The sequence below is a fragment of the Balearica regulorum genome, chromosome 15 (assembly GCF_011004875.1).
Source record: "Balearica regulorum gibbericeps isolate bBalReg1 chromosome 15, bBalReg1.pri, whole genome shotgun sequence".
In the NCBI taxonomy this organism is placed as follows: Eukaryota; Metazoa; Chordata; class Aves; order Gruiformes; family Gruidae; genus Balearica; species Balearica regulorum.
Window position 1 is genome coordinate 9,459,435 of NC_046198.1, and position 24,886 is coordinate 9,484,320.

General features: G+C 47.8%; 1 protein-coding gene across 4 annotated transcripts in view; it reads right to left on the bottom strand.

The window, feature by feature from the left end:
* Positions 1-24,886, bottom strand: part of LMF1 (lipase maturation factor 1) — a 204,601-nt gene that overhangs the window by 42,511 nt on the left and 137,204 nt on the right. For all 4 annotated transcript variants that reach the window (XM_075767498.1, XM_075767496.1, XM_075767495.1 and 1 more), the window contains one exon: positions 21,013-21,180. In XM_075767498.1, coding sequence (XP_075623613.1) covers positions 21,013-21,180 — 168 coding nt within the window. The remainder of the gene's footprint in view (positions 1-21,012; positions 21,181-24,886) is intronic.

Here is a 24,886-nt window from a genome sequence, read left to right on the forward strand (position 1 = left end):
TGCAAGAAATGATGTGAATTAAACCCTGCTCTCTCAAATCCTGGATCAGTCTGAAGTCACATGGAACTGTTTATATTCCTTGATTGAAGGAATGCTAAAATACTTCAATTCCCTGTCCACACACAGTCACTGCAGGCTCCTTTGAAATTCATTTTTTCTACAATATTTAGACGTATCTAACAATTGCCAAAATAAGAGCAAACCCCATTAGAGAAGGAGAACACATCAGAAAAAAATCTGTTCTGATAGCAAACTTTTTTCCTTGTATCTGTCCAGGTCTTGGTAAAATTTGGATTAAATCAGTATTAAAGACAGAGTATGGGGAAAACGATGTTCTTTGGAATAAATTTAGATGGGCGGGCTAAGTACCTCAGATCTCAGACAGCCCTGGCATAGGGAAACATGATCTGTGTTACGAATCCCTTTCAAAACAATTCAAATCCAAGATTTTGGTTCGACCAGTTGTGGAGACACAGCAGCCAGCTGCAAAAGCTGGATCGGGACTCCGCTCCCCAAATTCACTGGCATTTCAATCCCAACACAGATTCAAACTCATCTTTTCCTTTTAAAGTTAAAAGGAAAGGACACAACCACATCCGCAGGCGTAAGGAAAACGCAAGGAAAAAGTAAAGGGGATGTCACATCTGATCAGCTTGACACTATGGTGGAAAACATTGGTGGCTTCTCTGATTTATATCTTTCTGCAGCTACTTTCTTTGCCTCGTTAAAGTACATAATTTCAGTAACTCTAAGCTCTTAGCAACATCTGCAGTAAAATATTTAACTTGGGTTGGCTACTCAGTGTCACTGAAAGCCAAGGCTGGGCGTATTTCAAAATCCAGGATGACCTGGATTTTTCCACCAAACCAACCTCTCGCAGCACGTTCGGAGCTAATACACGTACGGGCGCGGACCTGAGCTGTCGGCCGCGGGCTTCGGCAAGCTCAGGAGAAATAGAAAACAGTTGTGGCGTGAAAACACACCGAGAAAAAATAATCCGGTGCCTTATTTGGGGCTGGTTACCATTTGATTTTAATAAAGGAAGCCTGCAAAAGCCTCAGGGATAAAAAACGAAGTACTGAATATAAAATTTTTAGTAGAAATGCTATGTTTAATAAAAAAAAAAAAAAAGAGGAGAAACCTGAAGAAAGTGCAGAACAGTTACCGTGCCCCAGCATCTCTGCCGGTGAAGAGCCTTTGCAGCAGGCAGCAAAGCACCGGCTGCTCCCATTAGAAAATGGGTTGAAAATTGTGACAAATATATGATGTAACCAGCCAGCTCGTTGACACATTGCACTGCATATTTAAAATACAAAATGCCCAACCGGTGGACACAACGCCTTTGTTAAATTTTCTGAGGCCAAAAGAAGGAGAGGAAAAAAAAAAAAAAAAGGCATTTTACTTCCATCCCAGATGGTAGCTTAGCAATCCCCAAGCTGTCAGTGGCGGGGACTTAAGTAAATAGCAAATGAAATGTACATTGGGCAAAACCAGATACGCTTAAGAAAACACAAAATGTGTTAAAGAACACATTTTTATGCTGCCATCTGCAGCAGTTTCTTTTCAGTGTTGGGGCGCCTTGCTTGTAATTTAGGTTACAATGGGAATGAGGTGTAAATTATGAAATGATCAAAAAAGGAGAACTTTCAGCTCTTTCCCTCCTCTCCCCGAGCAGTTCCTTCTACACAGCACCAAATCATGCCCGAGGACGGCTGGTGGGATGGAGCCAGGGAAGGACATGCAGAACCCAGGAGGACCAGGATGCTCAGTATTGCTCCAGCCTCGCTGGAGGGGCTTTTGTTTTATCTGTGCACTTGTGTGCACTTTATTTGCCTGTAGAAAACTGAAATAAACCTCCAACGCAGGAACCAATTGCGTCCATTTAGCACTAGATAGTAATGCAAACATTTAAAAGAAGCTAAAGCCCTGCATTTACGTTTGTGGAGCGAGACAGAAAAGATAAGGTGGTCTGAAGTGACACATGCAAAAGAATAAACTTTGTGTGATTTATCTAATAGGTGGCTGTCTGCACACATGGCATATTACGGTTTCAAAAGCTGCCTAAGGAGCCTGTCTCCTACAGGGAGCTTTGAAGATCTCAACCATAAAGAGGTTAGTGCAGTGGGTATTTCCTGGTAGTATCGTACTACTTTTCCCAGCACAGATTTGGCCTATGTCAGATGGGATCACATGAAATGTAGATCCCGGAGGATGCTGGAGAGGAAGCAGAAAATGCCACCCACTTTCAAGGTCACAGCTGCAAGGAGATCCCTGCTCATGCTGCTGCACTGATCGCTTACATATGAGATGAACCTTGGAAGAGGAATGAAAATATATGTATATCAGGATATTCCAGGAAGAGCTGTCACTGGACAGCCTTCCTGCTGGCGGAGTAACGCTGCAATGAGCCCTTGCATTGATGAGAACCTAATGGCAGCCGCACTGTTATCAAGAAGAGATGCACTCTTGGAAAAAAGCTGCATGGGGCTTGAGGTTTTCCAGCTCAAAATAATCTCTAATAGAGGATGAGATACAGCTGCCTGTCCGTAAGTTCCTACGCTCCAAAACGAGCGTGTGACTCATTAAACAAAAACCAAGTGCATCAACATCAGCCATGGGGCTGATTTTAAAAGGTTACTCATTATTCACCAGCAAATTAGATTTGTCAACAGACAGAGAGAGTAAAAATTCAGTATCGCTTGGTTCTGTGATTCAAACAGCCTCGTCTAGCAAAGTGGAATAATGAGCTCTTCTGAGCCAGGTGACAGCCAGTGTGGCATTAAGACAGAAGAGGGGGAACAGGACGCAGAGCAGAAGAGCCCAGAACTTGCTTGGCACTGGCTGGTGCTGCTGGTTGAAATGGCAGCGATCAGAAGGAGCAGAGATCTGAATACTGCTGCACGCCAGTGCAGAGCGGGGAAAAAAGGTGCAGGGAGCTGGGAAAAGGCGCAGGGATCTGGGAAAAGGTGCAGGGATCTGGGAAAAGGCGCAGGGAGCTTTGCCGGTCCAGTTTTTCTGCACCGTCAACATTGTGATTAGTGCTCTGGCGATGCAGCTGCATGCGAACGCCTGGTGCCAGGTTAGAGCAGGATGGGACTGCGAGCGGGAGGAAAAGGACTTTGTGAGCCAGAGCGGGACGGCAGCACTGCTTACGTGTGCTGGAAGGGTCTGGCATGGAGACAATCTGCCCCACAGCCCTGGAAGGTCCTGGCTTGGGTGGGAATCTACATCCTGGACCTTCATGGTACAGACTTCAGTCCGACATTGTTACGGGTAGTTTTAGTATGGCTTTGTAGCTTAATTTCTTCTGACAGTGAGAAGGAACCCTTAAGGTTTCTGTAAACCAAAATGTTTACAATTGAGTGCCAAACAGAGAGCCGGGTCCAATGTGGCCTGCGAGCAGCCAGCCCCACCGCTGCAAAATTACACGACAGAGCACAGGACGTGCCACAAGGCATTAATCTCCCAACGCACAATTTTAGCCTTGAAATCTCTGCGTGACAGATACATGAGCAGCTCAGACATGACTGAGGGAAGTTTAACGAAGCAGCAAATTACAGCTCTGCCCAGGATTTTCCACCCGAGATACCACATAGGTATTTACCAGTACTCACTCATCGGCAATTGTGGTCACAGCAGCTCCTTTCTGGCGTCTTGTGGTGGTACCACTGCTGTCATGGTGCTGGTGGTCATGGGTCCCTGGGCCACATCAGGGCACTGTCACCAGAAAACAGATGAGTGGTGCCAGCCCAACACAACAAAAGGTATTAGCATAGACCCAGCAACCTCCAAAGGAGCCTTTTGGTACCTGCTAGGAGGTGTCTTGTGGGTGAGCCTGGAACTGAAGACCCTCAGGGTTCCCTGTTTTGACCTTGCCCTGGACAAGGAATTGTCGTTAGCCTGTGAGCTCATGAGTGTTCGTGATCAATCATGAACATCTGGGACTTCTCTAATGCTTTGCTTTCAGGATCTCCACATGCTTTCCCAACTCAGGAGAGCCCAGATGGCAAGACAGAGGCAAGAAGAGCAGCAGTGTGAAACAGCACCTATGGAGACGGGAGCAGCAGAGCCCACCTGAGACACACCGCAGGGGATGTGGGGGCTGGGTTCCCACGCCACACACCCAGACACCTCTCTGCAGTGACCTCAGCTTTGGAAGACAATTAAGCTGTGGCTAAAGGAACACCAGATCAATTCCTGACCTGATTCATTCACAGAAATCCCTCCACATCCTCAAACACAATTACTTTCCCCAACGTACTGAAATTTTAAATAAAAGTACAGATTATTTTGGCTGTCGTGGATGAGACGGAGGTTTGCACTCAGTTACACACTGCGCCAGTACTGCAAGGGAGGAAAAGCACCACAGAGAGAGAAGCAGCAGAACCACCATGTACATCCCTGAAGCATCCTCTGACCAGGACATCTCCACCGGAGCACGGCCCAGAGCACTGACTACCCAAGCAGCCAAGGAAAACCACCGCAAGGACTCTTATCACAGTACTGGATGTGTGTGGAGTATTTCATTTGGCACTCTTCAGAGCTCTCATAATCTTTTCCTTTATGATTAATATTAAACAAGTCATATTCCTTATGGAATTTCCTAACTCTGTCTGTTTGTATTTTTCTCTACATCATAGTTAATATTTTAAGATCGTCTCTCTCTTTTTTCTCTTTTATTTCACATTCATATGTTTTCCCTCATTTTATAAATTAGGTTTCTTGTTTAGTAGTCATGACAACATCTGACTGTGGTGGTTACACCACAGCCTGGGGCTTTTTTTTTTTTTTTTTTCTTTTCTCCCCCCAAGCTGACTTAGAAAAAATATCCTTTAAATAAAAAGAAGCATAAAATGAAAGGGGCAAGTTCGGTACTGACTCCTCCTCCTTTCCCTCCAATGACCCACTTCAACAAGACTTCCCAGCATGGTGGGTGAGGACTCATTTGGCTTTAATCCTGCAAAGTCTTATCCACTTAGTTAACTTCAATGGGAATACTCAGAGCACATCAAGTGAAACACATATGTAAGTCTTTAAAACCTTGAGGCCTATGCCTGGAAGGCAAAAAGCAAAAAGCTGGAGCTGCATTTTCCTTCTGGGCGTTTTGCACAACAGCTAAAGGGTTGTGGTGCTGTGGGGGTGAGCACAGAGATGTGCTGCACCCCGGGGGTGAGGATGGGGCGATTTCCATGAGATGCTGTAGTTCAGCATCATCTTCCGAACAGGGACCACATGGACCACTGTTGGACTGGCAACTGCAGCTCCTGCACAGCCATCCGATGGCTTTTACATCTGTCTCTTGCTCTGGACTCTCAACAAAACCCAGCAGCTGGAGGCAGCAGGACCCACTGGCTTCCACCTCTGTGCTCTACATTTCAATTAGCAGGACGTGGTGATTACAGCCTGCCTGCTTATCAGGGCAACCTGGAGATCAGGCAAAGGAATGTCAAAGAAAGGGGCATCATACCAACAAATGCATTTTTGTGACCTAGGGAATACTAGGGAATAGCTCTTTTAAAAAAAATGAACATTATATTTCAGTCTTTTAGGATGTTGGTAACCAGTAGCTTAGAAAGAATTTAGGCTTTTGAAAAAATAGGAGTATATTTTATTTTAGACTTCTCCCATGAGCACAGTAAATGGCAATGGGTTACGGATCTGTGTTTACCCATGGCAAGAGATAACTAAAATTCCATGGTGTGTTTTACATACTGAACATAAAATACCAATTACATAGATGGCCAGCCACACTGAAAGCAATGCTGAATCAAGAGGAGGCAACGAGGAAGGGAAAAGGCCGGGAATTTAACAAAGGCAGATGAACCTTTAATACGGCAGAACCTCTGGGAGCCCTAGGACACTGAGTCCAGATGTTTGGAGGTCGATGTAACCTGACTCCGAGAAGGAAGAGGATGTATTTCTTAAAATTCCCTGTTGTGCTTTAATTTACTGCAGTCTTGCAGAGGACACATGTGGTGATCACAGGTGGAGTTTCAGATTGACAATAAACATGAAGTTGGGGGCAAAAGACTCGAGCCATTTCAGGTTTGGCTGCCAAGACGGTTGAGGTACAGATTTCCATGAAAACATCTCCCTCCCCTTCCCCTGCGCTCCAGTAATCGGTGATGGGGGCCAGAGGAGAACCCTACAGCAGAGATACTGTCGGCACCAACAACCCTTTTACTGATGGCAACCGGGACTGGAGTCAGGCAACAGCCCCAATGGGGGCTCTCCAGCTGATCACTTCGTGTTTGCTGGGTGGAGAAGGGGAAGGGGGAAGGAACATTGGATGCATGGCAAGATTTTGAAGCTCTGTATCTTGTCTGCGGTCACATTTCTTCTCAATAGCCCCAGGAAAATGATCTCTGTACTTCTCTAGGACCCCACTGTCTGCCCCTGAACACTTTGCGGGGAGGAAAGAAAAATATTGGCCCCGTAGTGTCTCTGGCACCATCCCATCTGCCCACTGAATCACAGAGACGGAGTTGATTTGGATGCATTGGGTTTCAGAGTGCCCCCTCCCCCAGATCCTGACCCTTTTTACCTTGGCTTCGCTCCCTCTGAGGTTTCTGGCCTGAAATAATGATCAGCGTTTGATTAGGAGAACTGGCAGATTTGCCGTTGTTGCTACAGAGGGATTTGCGTGGGGATTAGAACTGGTTTTCAAGGGTTGGCTATGGAATAAATGACATTACTGATGCAATAAAAGCAATCCCTGTCCCTTTCCCATTCTCCACTCCTACCATGCTAATTCCCAACCTTGATCCACACAAACAATACAGTATGATTTGCTTTTCCAGGCAAAATTTTAAAATTTATGTTGACTATGCTCTGAGTTTTCTACTGCCCCTGTATTTCTGCATCTCTCCACAGCACCTAGCAGCAGGAGCTGGCAGGTGCTCTGAAGCAGACCATGACGTGATGGTTGACTGGCGGATGAGAAATGATTGTCCTTCCTTCTCTCCCTACCTGTTTCATGCTATAGGAATGCAGAGTTCTTTTCCTAACCTCTTACTTTGCTCAGGAAGAGTGACCTGAGCTTTCATAATTTAACCTCTTCCATAATCCACTGTCTCCTCGAGGAAGGAGGATGCAGGAGATACAGAGAAAAACTCTAACCTTGAATGCTAACCAGCTTCAGGACTCCTGGCACAAGCCAGCACAGACCCCAGCATCCAGGCAAGTATTAGCAAAAAAGCATTGGAAATTGGGTAAAAACGGCTCCTGCAGAAGAATTGGTTAAGGTACGGATGAAAACAAATTTATCAATCTCTTTTTACCAGGAAAAAGATTAACTTCACAAACAAACAACCAGTACAGTTATTAGAGTGATCTGTGCCTGCCCAGCACTAACACTTCAGGCACTGGAAAACCCGGACAGATAAGAACAACTGCTTCTGCACCCCAGGAGCACGCAGAGGCGAATATCTGAGTTTATGGGCGAGGGGTCACTTCATTCCTGTGGCTCATGACCTGAAACTGGAGCAGATGAACAGGAAACACATCGCTATGAAACACCAGGGGGGTAGGGGGGAGCATTCTGCAAAGACCATTTGGCATGGGAGGTTTTGGTTCCTCGTTTCATCTGCTTGTTTTCATGGCTTCACTGGTTACAAAGGCTACGGCTCGCCACTGCCGCTGGAGGAGCACAGCAGGCTCGGGCGCTCCTCTCACTCTCAGAGCAGACCTGGGGCTTTCACACCTTCAAAGGGGGAAAAGAAGGTTCTGCTGTGTCCTGGGGGAGAAAGGCTAACGGAGCACACACAGCTGTGAATGCGACTTCAAGCCCACCTTGAACGGATGGTGCCAAGCTGGCCATAACAGCCACAGTTTGGGCTGTTGGCACAAACTCAATGCAGAGCGTTACCCAAACGCTACAGAAACCAGCCAAGGTGACACAGGGGGGCTCCAGAAACAAGAGGGGCAGCCAGGCAGCAACCTGCCACCGCAACGAGAGGGGCTCCTCCAAAATACCTGACCCTCTCCTCTTCTCTGCTTGCTCGCTTGCAAGGTGCAAGAAATCAGTCCACGTGCCCTAGCAACCCTGACTGCCATGCCACACGCACCATCATCTGGTACTAAACATTCCCAAACTGCTCTAAGGATTTACTGCTTATTTTGTGAGCTTTTCTGCTAGACTTTCTCCACGCTCCCATTGCACCACCTTGTACACATAATTTGTGCAACTGGGAGACCCGTGCTCTGCACACATAGATGTTTCCTCTAACACCAGTATGAGTTCAGCAACGATATGTCTCAGACAAGGGAACCAGCTTTTCAAGCTTTGAGAGGGTTCAGATCCTTGGATATTTATTAGCTGAATGAATCAGCTACATGGCTACCGGAAAGCCTCCAGGACTTTGTCTTTCATCTCTTCTCTCATCAGCACAAGTCACGAAAAGTGCCGATGTGATGAGTAGGGAACATTGTTTTAGGCACTTGCTTTCTCGATCTTTGCAAAACTGGCACTGATCTAAGGTTTCTCAGTGCTTGCAAGTTTTTCTAATTAAAGTAGGGTGTAAATTTAAAGTGCCAGATCTCTTCCTGAATAGCTCCACATGTGGACACCAAGCCCAAACCAAACCTATGTTGATCCTGTTCAGCTTAACCCATCCTCAAAGTGAGTTACATATGTGTGAACCAAGCAGTTAATCAAGAGCACCTCCTGTGGACAGACCGACCGTCAGTGTGCTCCTGAGAGAGATGAAACGAAAAGGCGAGAGTCCCTTGGAGGAAAACAAGAGAGGTGAGGCCTCGTGCTACAAACACCGGCCTGGAACAAGGTATTTTGGAGCTTGAGGCTCAGCTGAGCTCAGCCACCGTCTCATTTTATGGCAGCAAGAAAAATCCATTATCCTTCTGCAAAATGCCAACATTTCCCTCAGGAAAGGAAAGGTGAGACTTGGGCTTTGCAAACAAATCTCCAGGCGAGGATCACCACCGACCATCGCACAGCATCTCCATCCCATGTGTGGGTGGGCATGTACCCCGGGAAGAGCTGGGCACCGCCACCTGCGTCCAAGTGCAACATCACTCATCTCGGCCAGCGCGGCAAACAAACCACAGCTGCTCCAAGAGTATCTTGCACTGATCGGCAATTTCTCTGAGTCACCGGCTCCAAGAAACCCCAGTTTTCATAGGAAGATGAAAGTAATGAGTGACACAGGTTTCCTGCAATTTCTAGCTGTTGCATCACCAAAGAGATAATGTCTTTTGTGGTGCCTGGGGAATCGGATAATACAGCTGTGTAAACTGCGTGTGGGCTAAAGTATCTTAGAGCTGCATCCTCATCCCAACACTTCCAAATCAAAATAAAACCTCTCTGGAGGCTGCATCATTACAGAGAAACATTAAACACAGCAACTTGGCCCAGAACAAGCAAATGAGTTATTTTCATCAAAGCAGGACACTATAAAAATCCATCTTCACCTCTATCCCTAAGCAGCCCGGACACAAAGTTCCACAGCTTTGTCTTTACTCTGAAATTACGTGGGATTCATTTGAAAGGCTTTAATCTAAGCTGTGCAATCTTTCTGCAAGGTAAAACTTGAACCTCTGATCGTGGGCAGTTCTACTGATGTACATCCAGCTGATACAAGGTGTGCTTAAACCCAAATACCTGCATGCATAAAAGTTGTGCTAATTGGCAGAAAAACCAGAAATATGCAAATCATCAAAAACCTCTGAGCTGACCACCTGGGAGGACAGCAGGTATCATCTGGGCACACAGGTATGTCTCGGTGGACTTTGAGTTACCGTGATTGCACCAAATGAAGACCTGGCCCATGAGTTAGTAGCTGCTGCTCAGGTCTTTGCCCACCTGTAGCATCATGAGGTGCCAGCACAGCCGACGCGTGCACTGCAGCGATGCAGACAGCCTGCGCTGGCCTTCACCCCCAGCACACCCCTCTCTGCAGCGCAGCAGCCGAGGAAGACTCCTGCTGTTCCTGCCGGTGAGGAAGATGCATAGAGCTACATGTCTCTGCAGGGAAATCTGGACGTGGCTAAAGGTAGAGTCGAAACAGTCAGATTTTCAGCACACGGAGGGGACGGCTTGTCAGAGGAGCTCTGACCCACTGGGCTCCCTGGCTTTGCTAACCTGAACCCAGAAATCGAATTTAAATTTAAATAAACTGCTCTGACAGTCAGCAGTACCAGAGGAAAGACTAAAGAGCAGTAACGGCAGGAACCCCTCACTTCAGCCAGGAGAGCTCGCTGTAGTCATTAACTGCGGCAAAATCCTTCCCTTACCCCCCAGAACACGGCACCAAAGGCAACAGCCCACTCCCAGCCCCTTCCACTCCTCGAATGGGCACGTTCTGTCTTCACACGTCTATATCTGACACTATTAAATGATTCTCTTCATAATACATGTATTATAAATTGCCTTTACAAAAAAGTTCATAATCTGCCATCTGTTTCCAGTTAGGCTGTTCTGATTTCTACTTTTTTGAAATTGAATATAAAACATTATTTAAAAGTCCTGAAATCTAGATGGTGGGGGGGAGAGAAACCAAAATCCAAATACCACCACCACCACCACCACCACCGTTACCCTGCCAAAAAGCAGAGGCTTGGTGAGAGCCAAGGGTTCGGAAGATGCAGCGTGACCAGTTCAGATCAGGAATAAGGTAAAGAAAATGTGATTAAACTTGGAAGAACTTTACCATCACTTCAAGCCATTACACTGAAACTGCATAAATCTACAGACATTTGACACGTATTAGTGGGTGAGTCCTTTGGCTTGGGCGACGTTAATGGATCATAATGGTTTTAGTTAGCTATAGTAGCTACACCTAAACATAAATAAATAATCATCACTGGAAATACGGTACCACTGCATGTTCAAGATCATGTCATTGACTCAGTAACATCCCTGGTTTATAGCTGGTCTGGCTCTTATTAGACATAATGTTTTATACATACTCTTACACATATATGCAATCACATGTGCAACACATACTTTATCTCCTATCCTTGTTTGGACCCAAACACTGCAGCATAGCACCGAGCGAATCACATCTGGAAAGTGCAGATGTTTTGAAGCTATTGCAGCCTCGCCAACTCATATCGTTTCACTGACAACATTGTCGTAATTGATTTTTCTCTTCGAGCCCAAGCACCTGGAAATTCTGCTAGAGGACTGCAGACACAAAGGCTCTGGATCTCAGAGAAATAGCGAAACTCAAATGCAAAATTAAAACGGGGGGAAAAAACCCAAACAATTCTGCCCCAGAGCCCTAGGAGCCTACGTACTCCACAACCATTTCCCTTGGCAAAGGAAGGACCACATGTGGTGGATGTCAGCCATGTCATTTAATACGGCTCTGAAAGGTGTTCACGTAGCGCGAGGAGGAGAGTGGTGTAAAGTCCACACAGACCGGCACAGAAAATGAGACCTGAGAGTACCCTGGAAGACTGTAACATGGAAGAAACGTCAAGGGCAGCCAGAATTGGTTGCATTTTCATCATACTTAAGCAAACCTTGCAATTTTTGGATCTGATTTGTGATCTTTGAATGTCGATGCTTAGCAATACGCCCAAGGACAGGGGGCTACCGGAGCCTACCTCGTCCCTGGGTCTCCCTGGCTTGGCCACGGTGGTGACCGTGACACAGAGATGATACCAACGGCACCAAACTGTGCCACCCCCACTGGGACAGCCCGACACGCGTGGCACCTTCCACCAACGAACCTGAAACTCAGCTGGAACTCATCCCTCTGGAGTGGCCGCACGCTCTCTCCCCTCCCTGCCACCGTATCCTTTTGCCATATGAGCAAACATATGCTGCTCTGAAACAAAACAGTGCTCTTGGATGGCCAAACTCGCTCAAGCTCTTCCTGGCCCCAAAACCAAGTGCCCCAGTCAACAGTGAAAATTAATACGGACCTTCCTGCTGCGTTTTTACAGCCATGGCAGCACTCTGCATCCTGGGGGCCTCCCATGCAAATCTGATTTCATAGCTGGGTGTAAAATCTCGCTCTCAGGTTTAATAAGCAAAACGGCTATCGGTAGCAAAGGTGAGATGACATGCGTCCTGGCCTGGGATATCTCAACAAGATGCCTCCAAGACATGCTGAACTCTCATCTGTGGAAAACCAGCACATTTCAAGTCGGACAACCAAACGCAGAGGCACCAAAAATCAAAGGCTGACAGCGTCCCAAATAACCACATTTTATTTTCAATTTAAAAAAAACCAACAACCCGCAAACCCAAGGCTGTGGGATCCCTCCAAAGTTTCTCTGTGCGTGCCAGCAGGATGACTGATGGTAAATCACACCAGCTCCAGGGCTCCGTCGCAGACTGCTGCCAGGCGGCTCCGCCTGTTGGAGTCACTGACGGTCCCCCTTCCAATTAATCAAGTTCCCATACTGATTAACAGCATGATTCATGTCTCTCGTTAGGCGCATTCTGTAACAAACAAGGCTGTATTTCAAGGCCGCTGGCTTAATGGTTAAAATAAATACCTTCCAAATTTCTATTTTCAAGTAGCTGAACCTTTTCCACCTTTACAACTAATTCAGACTTCCTTCAAATTATTTTTCTAAGTAATATAACAATTTGTTTTTCATTAGAGCTTGTCAAAGCCGGACTTTGGTTTATTTTGAGAGAAACCAGCACTCTCCAGAAACTGTTTAGTACAATCTGAATGACGCCCAAAGGGGTTATTGCAGCCACAATCAAAATAGAGTTTACAGCACTGGCTAAGGGTGATACTTTATTTAATGATTTAAAAAAAAAAAAAAAAAAAAAAAAAAAAAAAAAAAGACGAGAAACCCCCCCACAGCCCCCTGAATCAGAAGCTAATTAAATGCACTCCTATGGCTAACAGTAAGTGTTTCTAAGTCACTCCGACTACTGCAGAATGCAAGAACTTAACTTGTTGCTAACTAATACCAGACACCATTATACGAGCAGCGTTATTTGCTGATTTGGGGTGGTATGTGCTGGTATTCTCGTGTCTGGCACAGCAGCCTTGCCTCGCAACAGATATTATCAAGCTGGATGCGAAATCAAATAAAGGAGTGATTAAATAGTTTGGGTTCTGCCTGCTTAAGTTTGGTGGGTTGCTGGGTGTTTTTTTGGGGTATAGCTTGATATTTAATTTAAGGTGGCTTAAATGTAACAGAAAATCTACTCTGTAACTCCTTTGATTTCACATTCCTTTTGTTTTGCTGTGGAGAAAAGCCGAGCTGGAGCCACGCCAGGGCTGAGCACGGGAGGCTGGAGGAGTGAGGGGCAGGAGGACCCCGGCCGCCCCTCGCCCCTGGGACCGGGACGGGTGTGCAGGGCTGGCCCGAGCGACCTGGAGGCTGCAGCGCTGATGATTAATCTCCATAAGCCCAGTCCAGCGGTTCAAGGTTCCCAAACGACCTTTTAAAACGCTCTCCCTGCACCGTCCGTCTCGGCCCCGAGTCCAAAGCAGATTTTTAAACAATCGAGCTACAAAACTATTTTCCATCGGACAATTCCTCCCCTACCAGCAAACTGATGTTCTGCTGTTAATTTTCCTGGGACGTTCTCCGTTTGTTGTTTCTTTCTAAACCACAACAAAATCAACAAAATTTGGACTTTTGTGAAGGCTGAATTTCCTCTTTGTTTTCGCAGGGGAAGGGCTGCGCCGCTGCCCAGCCCGAGCAGCGAACGCCCACCCGCCCGCACCCTCCCGGGGATGCTGCTGCCAGCGATGCTGGGCCAGGGGGACCAGCTCCCCAGCGTCCGACCTCACGGGGCATCTGCAAGTGAAATCAGAGGCTGGCCTGCGGATATCACCTGGAAGAATATTGTCTGCAGACTCCTCTATGGTCGTAAGGGTACTCACGGTGCCGATTTCTACAGGGTAGTGCGGAACAGACGCCCAAATTTTCCGGCTGCTGCCTCCCAGCAGCCCTGGGGTGGCTCCTATGGCAAATGGGGCAGCAGCTTTATTCTCATGCACAATGTGTTCGTAAGGTAACAACATTACCCTGCATCAATAAAGAAAAACAACTGCTTGAGCAGTGCAAATGTCCTACAGATGCATAATTAACGTACAAACGAAGGGCCTGATTCTTCCGCCACAAGCCTGGGACTTGTGTAACCCTGATAATCCTCCCGGAGACACATCTGATTTACACCAGCGTAAGAAAAAGAACAAACCCGAGCTCATATCTGACAAGTGAAAACAAACACTGGATTCAGACACTTTCTGCAGGGAAGGGGGGAGCTGTTTAATTTTTGTTCCTTCTCTCTGGGCTGCTGCTGTGACCCCTGCTACCTCCTAAGTCAGCAACACAATATGTTGCAGCTGTGGCACTGCAACAGCATGATTTAATTTGCGCGTGTGTGGCTGGAAGGGCAGTTCATCCCTCCAACATCTTGCGGCATGGCAGAGGCAGCAGCGGTGGAAGCGGGGGGCTTGGTCCTCCCCTCCCAAAAGAGAGGGGGGAAAACCCCCGCTTCGCCTCCCATGCACGGCTTTGGAGAGGACATGGGAAAAGAATCAACTAGAGGAAAATGTCCATTTCCATCAAAAATTTTAGGAGGTTGGGGTTTGTCCAAGCCAAGGAAAAAGAAAGGTCAGAAAATATATATCTATTCAACAACTGTTTTCTGCTTAACAAAAAAAAAAAAAAAAAAAAAAGGAGGAAAATGACGTTGCTGCCCGCTCTCCCATGTGTTCCCAGCTCCCAGGAGTGCAGGGGCTGCGTGTCTCCGGTGCAGTGCCTGGCTGGGCAAGGGTAGTGCTCAGAGCTTGTTTTCCAAGGGAAAAGAGCCGGAGGTTTCTGCCACAGGAGGTTTCTGCCGCAGCCCCCCCACTCCAGGGGCTCCCTCTCAGCGGGTCCTCCCTAACCCCTGGCCCTCCACCAGCTCGTAAAGCTGCCGCGTTCCCGCACAGCTCCTTGGCCAGACCCCGAGAGCTGTCTCGGGAACTTTCTTTGTCAGCGCTCTGAGTTCGAGGGGGTTTTGACTGCGGAGGTTTTATCTTTGCCTTCCGCAGGGCTGGAATTCAGCTTCGCTCTTGGCATTGTCATCCCTCTGCTTTCTACACGGCTCCTGCTGAAAAACATCCTGGGACAGCCTGAATTTCAGCCCACTGCCAAACCTCCGCGGGAAGAGGGTGGGTGGCAGTCAAGAACTGGCAAACCCAAGGTTTCGCCGCTCCGGCTCCTTCGGGGAACTTCTGTCATGACAGGTGACGCTGGGGGCTGAGCTCATCCCGGCACGCACGGTCCCCTCTGGGAGCTCCCAGCCACGGGGCTGCGCAGGGGATGCTCCGTGCAGGAGGACGTGCTGGGAGTTTTAAGGGGCCACGAAAAGGAGTCAGGGTCCCCAAATTCATCCAAATCCAAAGGGATTTGAAGGCCTAAAACTCCCCCTGCATCCCCAAAACCCCAATCTGTGCCCATATGACTATGACCTAGAACAGCACCATGGAAGCAAAGGAATGACCTTGCCTTTCCAACAGTGCGAGCTTTATACTTTCCATTTACTGTTTATTTATTTCTGGATTTTACCTTTGTGATACTGAAGCTCCTTCCCATCTGGCACAGCCGAAACCAAGCCCTGGCTTTAAGAAACCTCAGCTCCCTCCCACCCGGGCGCTGCAGCCTCCTCGCCGTGCTCTCTAACCCAGCGCTACCTGCCAGCTCGTAGGGGCAAGGTGGCTTTTTCCTGGCTTTTTGGCTTTCCTCTCGCTTCCCCTCATCAACTCGTTTGCCAAGCAGTGTAATTTTACTGCCTGGCTTAAGGAGCCAAGAAATACGTTTGCTGGTGTAAGCTATGCATTAGATGTCGTGAAAAACATGCAGCTTCAGGGTTTTAGGAGCCAGCTCCAGAGAAGAGCGAAACACCCGCAGAGCAGCAAGGCTGTGGGTTTGCACCCTCTCCGGTTTCACTCTCGGACGTTGGTACACGGCTCGCTCTGCCCGTGGGCGGTTGAGCGCAGGGACGGACCCACGGGCACGCAAACGTGCCTGTGTGTGCACAGAGGATGGGAGCATGAGCAGGGAGATGACGCAATGCTCTCGTAGGTGGTGTGGTGGGAAGGGGTCCTATGCCACCGACCTGCGGGCACGGGAGAGGACTTGCCTTCCCCACGCAGCGCTTTCATCCTCCCTCACCCTTAAAGCCACAAGCTCCTTCGGGCACGGACAGGCTCTGGCTTGATGCTTCTACAGAACCGAGAATAACAAAGTCCAGACCTCACCTGTGGTCTCCAAGACCCTCCAAGACCTCTGCTTCCACCTCCAGCTACTAACAGCCACATTTGGGACTTGATTTCTCCTGAACTTTGGGGTGCTTCAGATCTACATGTATATTTTTGAGGCTCAGACCTCAATACAACTACAAAACTAGCCAATTGGTACCATCAGACTCAAAATGAAAGAATCATTCATCAAAGTGATTTGTAAAACACTGGCCACTGCGATCACCTGCAGCTGCATTTCCATCCCGCTAAGTGAACATCACATTCACCAAGAGACATTCAGTGAAAACAACCCCATCCTTATGAATTAGAGAAGGTGTCCAAAACCCCAACCCCAGCACTGGAAGTTTAAACCTGATGGGGTAATGCACACGTCCCTGCTCCAGACATGAGCGTCTTGGTGAACGTGGTCACGCCTCTACATAGCTGCTACAAAATGTGCCTGTACTCCTCAGGAAGGACAACAATAAACGACAGCAAAAAGCTTTGAATATTTAGCAAGCTCTCCAAAACTCTAAGGACTTGGTTATACATGAGCAAAGGGCAAACTCCACCTCAGGCTTATTTGGAGGTTTCTGTGGCTCAGACTGGCCATTTCTCACCAGCCTGTTTTTACAGGGCTGGAGCGCAGAGCTGAGCAGGGAAGGAGCTGAGTTACAAGTCTCTCCTCCAGCTTTATTCCTGGCAGAGACAATTTGCAGCAGCATTGCTCGGCACGTCAATTCTGGCACCTGCTTACAATAAATCCCTAATGATGTTGAAAAGTTAAACGTCCATTTAGTTTAATTTCTGTTTTAGATTTGGATTTCTATGTACTGTAAATGCTAGAAAGAATGTTTTATTGAAACAATGCTGCATATTTACCTTGGAGATCCTCTGTAATTGGCTGCCCTTCATCTAAGATTTCTTTCTAAATGCAAAAGGATGCTCTAAGCACAGACAGTTTAACGGGGAGGCTTTGCAACCATCACCTGCTAATTCTTTCATGCCGGCTGAGATCTTTTGAGCAGGCTCCCTTGCAGGTGGGATGGGTCGATGCACTACTTTGGGTCTCAGAAACCAGGAGGTTTGAATCCCAGCAGACACTAAAGGAAGAAAAACATCTCATGGGGTGATGTTAACCTCTGCAGATTGGAGTTTGAGAGTCTTCGCTTTTGGGACATGTGTGATGGGAGAAAGCAAGATGGGCATAGTCAAACTGTTTAGTCCCGCTGAGCACGAACCTGCCTGTTGGCCACACTGGCTGTATGGCTGAGAAAGACTCCTCAACCTCGGAGGTGCCGTGTCCCAGAGCTTCCCCTCCATGGCCACCTCTTCAGTGCACACAGCTTCCTTGTGATCAGGGTTTCACCCAGCAATTAAGTAGAAGGTCAGCGCAGCCCATTCAAACCTCCTTCTTGGGAGCAGGGAGTCGCCGGTGTGGAGGACACACACCCACTCTTACTGACCCTGGTGTGCACGAGACAGGCGGCCTGGTGGGACCCCCATGCCACGCTGTGGGGACAGTCCCCAGCCCCAGGACCGAGCCCCTGGCCGGGACTGCGAGCAGCTGCACTGGCGGCAGGGGAGCAATTCCACAGCCTGCCCAGGGGACAAGTGGCTGATGGGGGCTGGCTGGAAAATCTTGGATGACATTTTTCTCTCCACTCACCTTCGATCCTGGCAAATGTGCTCTGGGCGCTGCAATCTGGTCGAGAGTCTCTCTGCGTGCAGATGTCCTGCAAAAACTACACCCACAGCTGTACATTGCAAAGCCCTCCCCAATCTGGTGGTTAGCAACAATGAATAATGATTTTTTTAATGGGAACTGGCCAGCATTCAACTTGCTCCTTGATTTTTTTTTTTTAAGCAAAGACTATTTATATCAGGAGACTTGCAATAAGAAAGACTCTTCAATTTATTCAAGATCAAAAAGCAGCCAAAGGGGGAGATTTCTGGAAGCTCAAGCTACGGGGCCACGTATCAGAGCAGGCAGACCCCAAACCGAGATCACAGCAACATCAATGCACTCAAAGCACCAAAACCCTGGGGTGTCCCGGCTCCTCGGGCTCCCCGCTTCGAGTCTCGTGAGGACATGAGTGGGTGGGTGAGTATGGGAAGGGGACAGCAGAGACGTGCCTACGCGGTGTGTGTTTCCACCATCATCACCCAAATCCCCCGCACGGTAGGTGGCCCAGGACAGTCCGGCGCACCAGGACCAGCACGATGTGCATATGGCACGACCAGCACAACCCCACGGGAATCCGGTGGGGGACAGACATCCATCCTCCTGGCACGCTCTCTGCTCTGCCGAGCCAGCGGGCTGCCGAGCCCCTCCTCTCTGACGTTTCCAAACTCACTAAGCCTTTTTCCTTACAAATGTGAACTAGGCAAGAAGAATAAGTTCACAATTTAATAAAAAAAAAAAAAAAAAAAAGACGACTTTTTTCTTTAAAGCACAACTGGTTTTGGGCTCCTGACAAAGCAATATTCTCCAGGCCAGTTGGAATCTGGAAAAATACACTTACTCAACCTAGCCACCATGACTCCAATAACAATTATAAAATGTCCAATAAAACTTGCATGTAATGTCAATTCAAATCTTGAAAAGCAGAATTAAGTGGTATATCAACATTAAACTTTATTGCTTCCTTTGCAGAGCAGAAGTATTGTCAATAAAAGTCATTCTGAATGAAGAAAAGGGCAGTAAATATTAAATAAACAGGTTTTTGTTGAAATGCTATAAATGCACCAGAGTTGCATTTTACACTGAGACCCTTTTTTCCTTTGCAGACTCCCCTCATGATAGAAATAAGTAATTGCAAACTATCAATAAAGTGCCAATTAAAGGGTGGTTAGATGCATGCATTTACAATATGTCATTATGAGCCTTTATTGTATGTAGTTGGCTTTTTCAGATCCCCCTGGCTCCGTCTGAAGTCCCCCCGCACAGAGTTGTGCTGCTCGTTAGGGGCCCTTGGAGGAGCCCTGAGGACGCTGGAGGTGAACGCCAGCCGGACGGAGAAACCCTGAGCCGAGGCGGGGATGAGAGAGGAGCATTTGGTCATGGAAGTTTCTTCTGGCAGAGATGCGAAGACAAAGCGTCGCCATCTCAGTCCGTTACGTTATTATCTTCCTGTCAACGCAGAAGGGAGCAGAGCACGACAGCTCTGCCCTGAGACCAGGCAGCCATGCCAAAGCCTGGAATTTGGCAACGTGGTTTGTTTTCTGACAGGCTGCTCATCTGAGGCTATTCACCTTAAAAAGAGCCATTGCCATCCTCCCTAGCTTCCTTACACGCAAAAGTACTACCACTCGCAACTCCTGCTTGCTAATCCACTCTCCATCAGGGATGACTCAACACCCGCCTCCCTCCGCGACGAGCAGCCGACAGAGACGGGATGCTTTGTTTTGTCCATGAGACAAAAGAGCAGGTTGTCTTTTCTTTTAGAGGTAGGCTGAATACAATTCTCCCAGTGACACCAAAAACCTCACGTGTGACACCTGTCACCAACACAACTGGCACCTCGTGGCCCCGAGACCTCTTTGGGTCAGACCTCTTCTGCCCCGCTGCCGGGACCTCCAGCTGCCTGAGAAGATCCATCCCAACAAACCCAAACCTGACCCTAAAAGGTGTGCTGAGCAAGCAAAGGTACAAGCTCTATGCTTGGTGGTACCCAGACGCAACGGGACGTGTTTCAGGAGCAGGAGAAAGAGCGGGCATCTCTGCGAGGGCACAAATCCCACGGCTTTTATGTCAGCCCTTTAAAATCTGATCAGCATTTTTGTGGTTTACCAATAGAGTTTATAAGCTGTTCTCCAGTTTAATCATCACACGTATTTACAGGAAGCAGTAACAGCTACCGAGTATGAATTTCACGATGCTGAAATGATATTGAACAAACACCGCAGTCAGCAAGGGCTGAAAGCTGTGCTTCTGCGAGGCAGAGTGGCTGGGGTTTAATGAGTTCCTCGAATTATGCCAGGGCAGAGATGAGAGAAATCAGATGTGGTCTAGGAAAGTATATATGCAGGAGCTTCTGTCTTCTGACTTTTGCACAGATTTATTTATTTCATGTACAAAAAAAAAACCAAACCAAAATCAACTGGAATGTGAATGCCATTAATTTTTGAATAAATTATTTTCACTGCGAACCTAGGCTCAGTAAATCTGGTGGTTGTAAAAAACAGCTCAAACATTTTCAGAGATAAAGAACAGCCCTTGAATGTTAAACATTAAAAAAAATCCCTTCAAAGGGTGAAAGATGTCTATAAAAATTAACTTTTGGAGAAATTGCAAGTGTTCGTCCTAGCCTTCCACAGCCGCCAGATCAGACGACCCTTTGCACTAGTCCTGGGCTGACGTTTCTCTACCATCTATATGAATGGAAACCCAACCAGCAGCAAGGGAAGCAGACCTCCAGCAGCACGCTAAGGGCAGCCACGCCAGCGCAAACCACCCGAGAGCCAACAGTTAATAGCTGTGAATCATCTTGATTCACTTGAGCCTGAACTCTTGACCTGCCGATTGAGTCAGTTCCTCTGGATGCTGCTCCTGCTCGGAGAAGATGGGCTCCAGCGAACCACGCTGCTGCCGCGACGGCAGCGTCGCTACTCCTGGCACACGTGCCCGTGTCCTTGCTGCAGGTTACGGAGCCGGCGTTAGGAACGTGTGTTTGCACCTGGACCATGCAGGTCCCAGCCCACCCTATGGCCCCCAGTGGCAGGCAGCTGCCGGGCAGCAGGCACAGGCAGCGGGAGAGGTTTTACACCCTTTGAACACACCCTGCTCCATCCTGGGCAAAGACGCGACCCTTAGGATGCAAACCCAGGAGCACCTCACCTGGAAGAGGATCTGCAAGAGGCCATGTACGATGCACATCCGCCGACCCAGGAAGAGGAAGAATGGCACCACCAGCTCGACGAAGTGATTGACCAGCGTCTCGAACTGATGAAACCACCATGGCGAGCGATGCATGAAGTAGGCGATGGGGTTGGGCACTGGCTGTGTCTGAAGGATGGAAGAAAAAAAAGAATCAATTCCCCCTCCAAGGTTCATCATCGGGGGAGCTACAGAGCTCTTGGCCTTTTTCTTTATTTCTCACCCTAAGTTTGCTCACAGGAGAACCATCCTTTGCCTCTGCGCACTCATTTCTTTTCAGAGAAAATTACTTCATTCCTTTTTTTTCATGCAAACCCAAGGAATTTTTAAACCAATACATCTTTTAAAAAAACAAGAGTTTTAATTTTCTCTTTTCTCAACATAACTAAACCCCACTCAAATTAAAAACGCTATTATTTAATACTGAAATGTTACATGTAGCTTGACACCAACGGATGTTAAATTGCTCTGCATGAGTGCTGAAGATCATCAGAGCAACTAAGCAGATACAGAAACTGAGAAAAAGATTTTCTCAGGGTCACGCAGTAGGTCAAACAGAGCCAGGAATGGAAACCAGATTTCAAAACCTAGGAGATATTCTTTCAAAATGTTTAAATTTGAAATAAATGTAGTGGTAGAGTTGCTTTCCAAAATCATAATTTGGGAGAGGAAAGTGTAATTCCTCTAAACATGCTATATTGGTCTAAGGTATTTACGTACTGGCCTTGTGACAATATTATTCTTCTATCAGCCTGAAATTTTTTGACATTGGGAGATCTTCCATCCAGTACAATAAAGCCACAAATTTTACAAAGGAAACAAAACCAAATCCTGATATGTTAATAACCGCCACCCTTAGAAATGCTGCAATTTTTGCAAAAAGAAAGAAGTTAGCAATTTATCTTAGCATATCTGACAAGCTCAAATTCATTAGTGTTGTTTTAAAACTGCGACAGAAAAAAAGAGAGGATGAAGACGCAAATTTTAATTGAAGGAGACACAACACATCTTTAAATTATTTGTAGTTAAATAAAAAATACAAACAAAAAAGGGAAAATACTGTACTATGCATGGCAACTGAGTGTGCTTCCACTGCCAAATCCCACAACTATTGTAATTCCTTATTAGCAAAGCTGGGATTAATAAAGCTGTTGCTTTATATGGGTTTGAGGCTGCTGTAACCCCTTAGGACAGGAGACCGCATCCTTCCTTCCTCGGACACCGGCACCGGATGGAGCGGTGTCGGGGTCAAGGAGCTCTGCCAAGTCCACTCCGGCAAGGGGGCGGGAGGTCAGAGCCCCCCCCGTCCCGGGGCAGCGGCAGCAGCCCCGGGTGCCACCGAGGGTCTTTCCCCTCCGCATGGGACCTGTTTCAAGTTAATCTCCTTGTTGGACTGCTCTTGAGCATTCCCAGAACGTCAGGGAGGCTCACAAAGAGATTTTTTCACCTTGACCCCAAATTGCTGAGAAATGCTTTTATCCTTCCAAAAAGGCAGGTTGCTTTCTTGGCTTCTTCTTTTTTTTTTTTTTTTTTTTTTTAAGTGCTTGAACCAAAACCAACCTAGATGAGGTATCACCCATACAGGTTGTAACATTTAGCCCGAGATAAGCCGGTTTCCAGCATGTAACTGCCTGATCCCAACACGCCAGAGCTGCAGAAAGGCGGTGTGCCACGGAGGTGCGCCTGCACCCGCTCCCTTCGATGCGGGCAGCGCTTACGGCTGGGGACCACAGAGAAGAGGCAGTATTACACATGTAATTACATACCTACTTGCACATGAAATTAAATCTCGTAACATGATGGCACTATACATTTGACTGTTGCGTTGCAGGGCTGGCCTGACACTGTTTAATTTTAAAGCAAAGACCATCTTTAGCTATCAAACATGTCATTCGGTTCCTCATCCCCTTCATCACAGGCTCACGCTGACATCCTCATCTATCAAGGCCAATGCAGCCAGCAAACCCCGCTTGTTGCTTTGGGCTGGAACTCAAGATATCGCTCCCCCGCCCCGATCTGCTGTGCTTAAGGGCAGAAAGATAAAATTCTTGCCTCCGGTCCCACTGCAGTGGGACAAGAAGCAGAAGAAAGTTCTTGGTTTGGGCTCACGTAGCAGGCACAAAGGGGCTCGCGTGGGAACAGCCCAGGCTGGCAAGTCGGGTCTGCTGCGGTTTGCTGTGGTTTATGCTTTTTAGCAGCAGTCTAATTCATGTCCCGAAGTAGAAATGAGGAAAAAGGAGAAGCGAAGCACAGAAATCTGGTGTGGGTTAATAATTCACTCCCAGGTGCTACAGCGTCGCCATCCTTCACCTTATCAGCGCTGACACTATTGTGGTGTCAGTGTGGGCAATGCCGTGCGACAGGCAAGGTAATTCAAATGATAAGCAAGAGTGAAAGTCTAAACCAGCAGCAGAGACAGCACAAGTAACAGACGGTTCCTCGGCATTTGTTTTGACAGAGGGAAAGAAATACATTTGGTAAGAGCAGCGCTGGCGATGGAGCCTCTGGGGACCCTCTCAGAAAGGGACCCTTCCTCCCCACCGCTGCAGCCACTTCTCCAGCGTGTAAACCTCGAGTACGTAAAACAAAACACAGCGATAGAGAAGTGATTCACACGTATCAGAAATTCGTTAAAAGGCTGCTGGAGGAGGAGAGCGCTCTGTGTGTGTGTTCCTCCCAATGCCTTCCAGATGCTGCGAGCACGGGTGCAGCGCGGCACAGGTTTCCCAGGGAGAGAGCCGTGTTTACTCGGGAAGGGGCGTTGAGGCAAGAGCAAAGACCCAGAGCGACGTGTGAATCACTGCGGTGCTGAACACAGGCACCTGTGATGCTCGAAAGCTTTCTGGTTTCTTTTTGCCGCTGCCCAGGGGTGCTGGGGCACCTGATGCCCCGTCCGGTGGGTCCCGCTGCGCAGCACCCAGCTGGGGCTGGGCCAGAGCACCCGGGGCGCATCGCTGGGGTCGGAGAGGAAACTTGCCCAACACAGGCATGCCTAGTGCTTTCCCAGCGTAATCATATCCTGCAGAAACATCGCGGCGGTGGTGTCAGAGCCTGGGAGGAGGGTAAAACATTCCAGGATCACCTCACCCGGCTCGTTTCGCTGGGGATTTTGAGCTTTACGCTTTACTTCGTGGCTGCTTTGCGAAGAGAAGCATCCTAGGAAGCAGCCGGGAGTTCCCCTACGTCGAGAACTGTGAACTCCTGACACACAGAGACACAGAAAAATGCAGCTCCAATTCAGATGCAACTAAATAGCAAGCCCAAGGCAGACGTACGGCGAGAGGAACAGAGCAGAGCCCTTGTCTCCAAAAAGCCCTGTTTCTGGATACCTCTGTGAGGCATAAAATGTTTTTAAATAAAAAAACGATTAGCAAAAACCAGCTTTATGTGTCAGCACAAGGTGCAATATAATAAACCTTCTGCCTCCCTCACACCTCCAGCAGCTGGAGAAAAACTGCGCTGCAAACGCGTTTTGAAATCAGATTGGGGCAAATTAATTCCATAATTCACGGGGCAGATTTGTAACGTGTGACTGCGGGGCGACACGCGGCGGGGGCTGCTGAATGAATTCTGGGTCGCCAGCTAAGGCATGTTCTCTGGCTTGTATCTACCAGGTTTTATGAGGGCTGGTAACAGATTCTAAAAATATGCACAATAAACTGTTTTTTCTCCCTAAGGGGTCTATGGTTTAATTATGTTCTTAGTGAGAACCATTAAAGTGCTAAGTACCTGAAGACTCCTAATTTACTAAACTATACGCTACTAAAACCCAACAGAAGGCTATTATACACCAGAGTAAACGCTCTTCTCTGGGACTGTAAATGCACATGGTCTC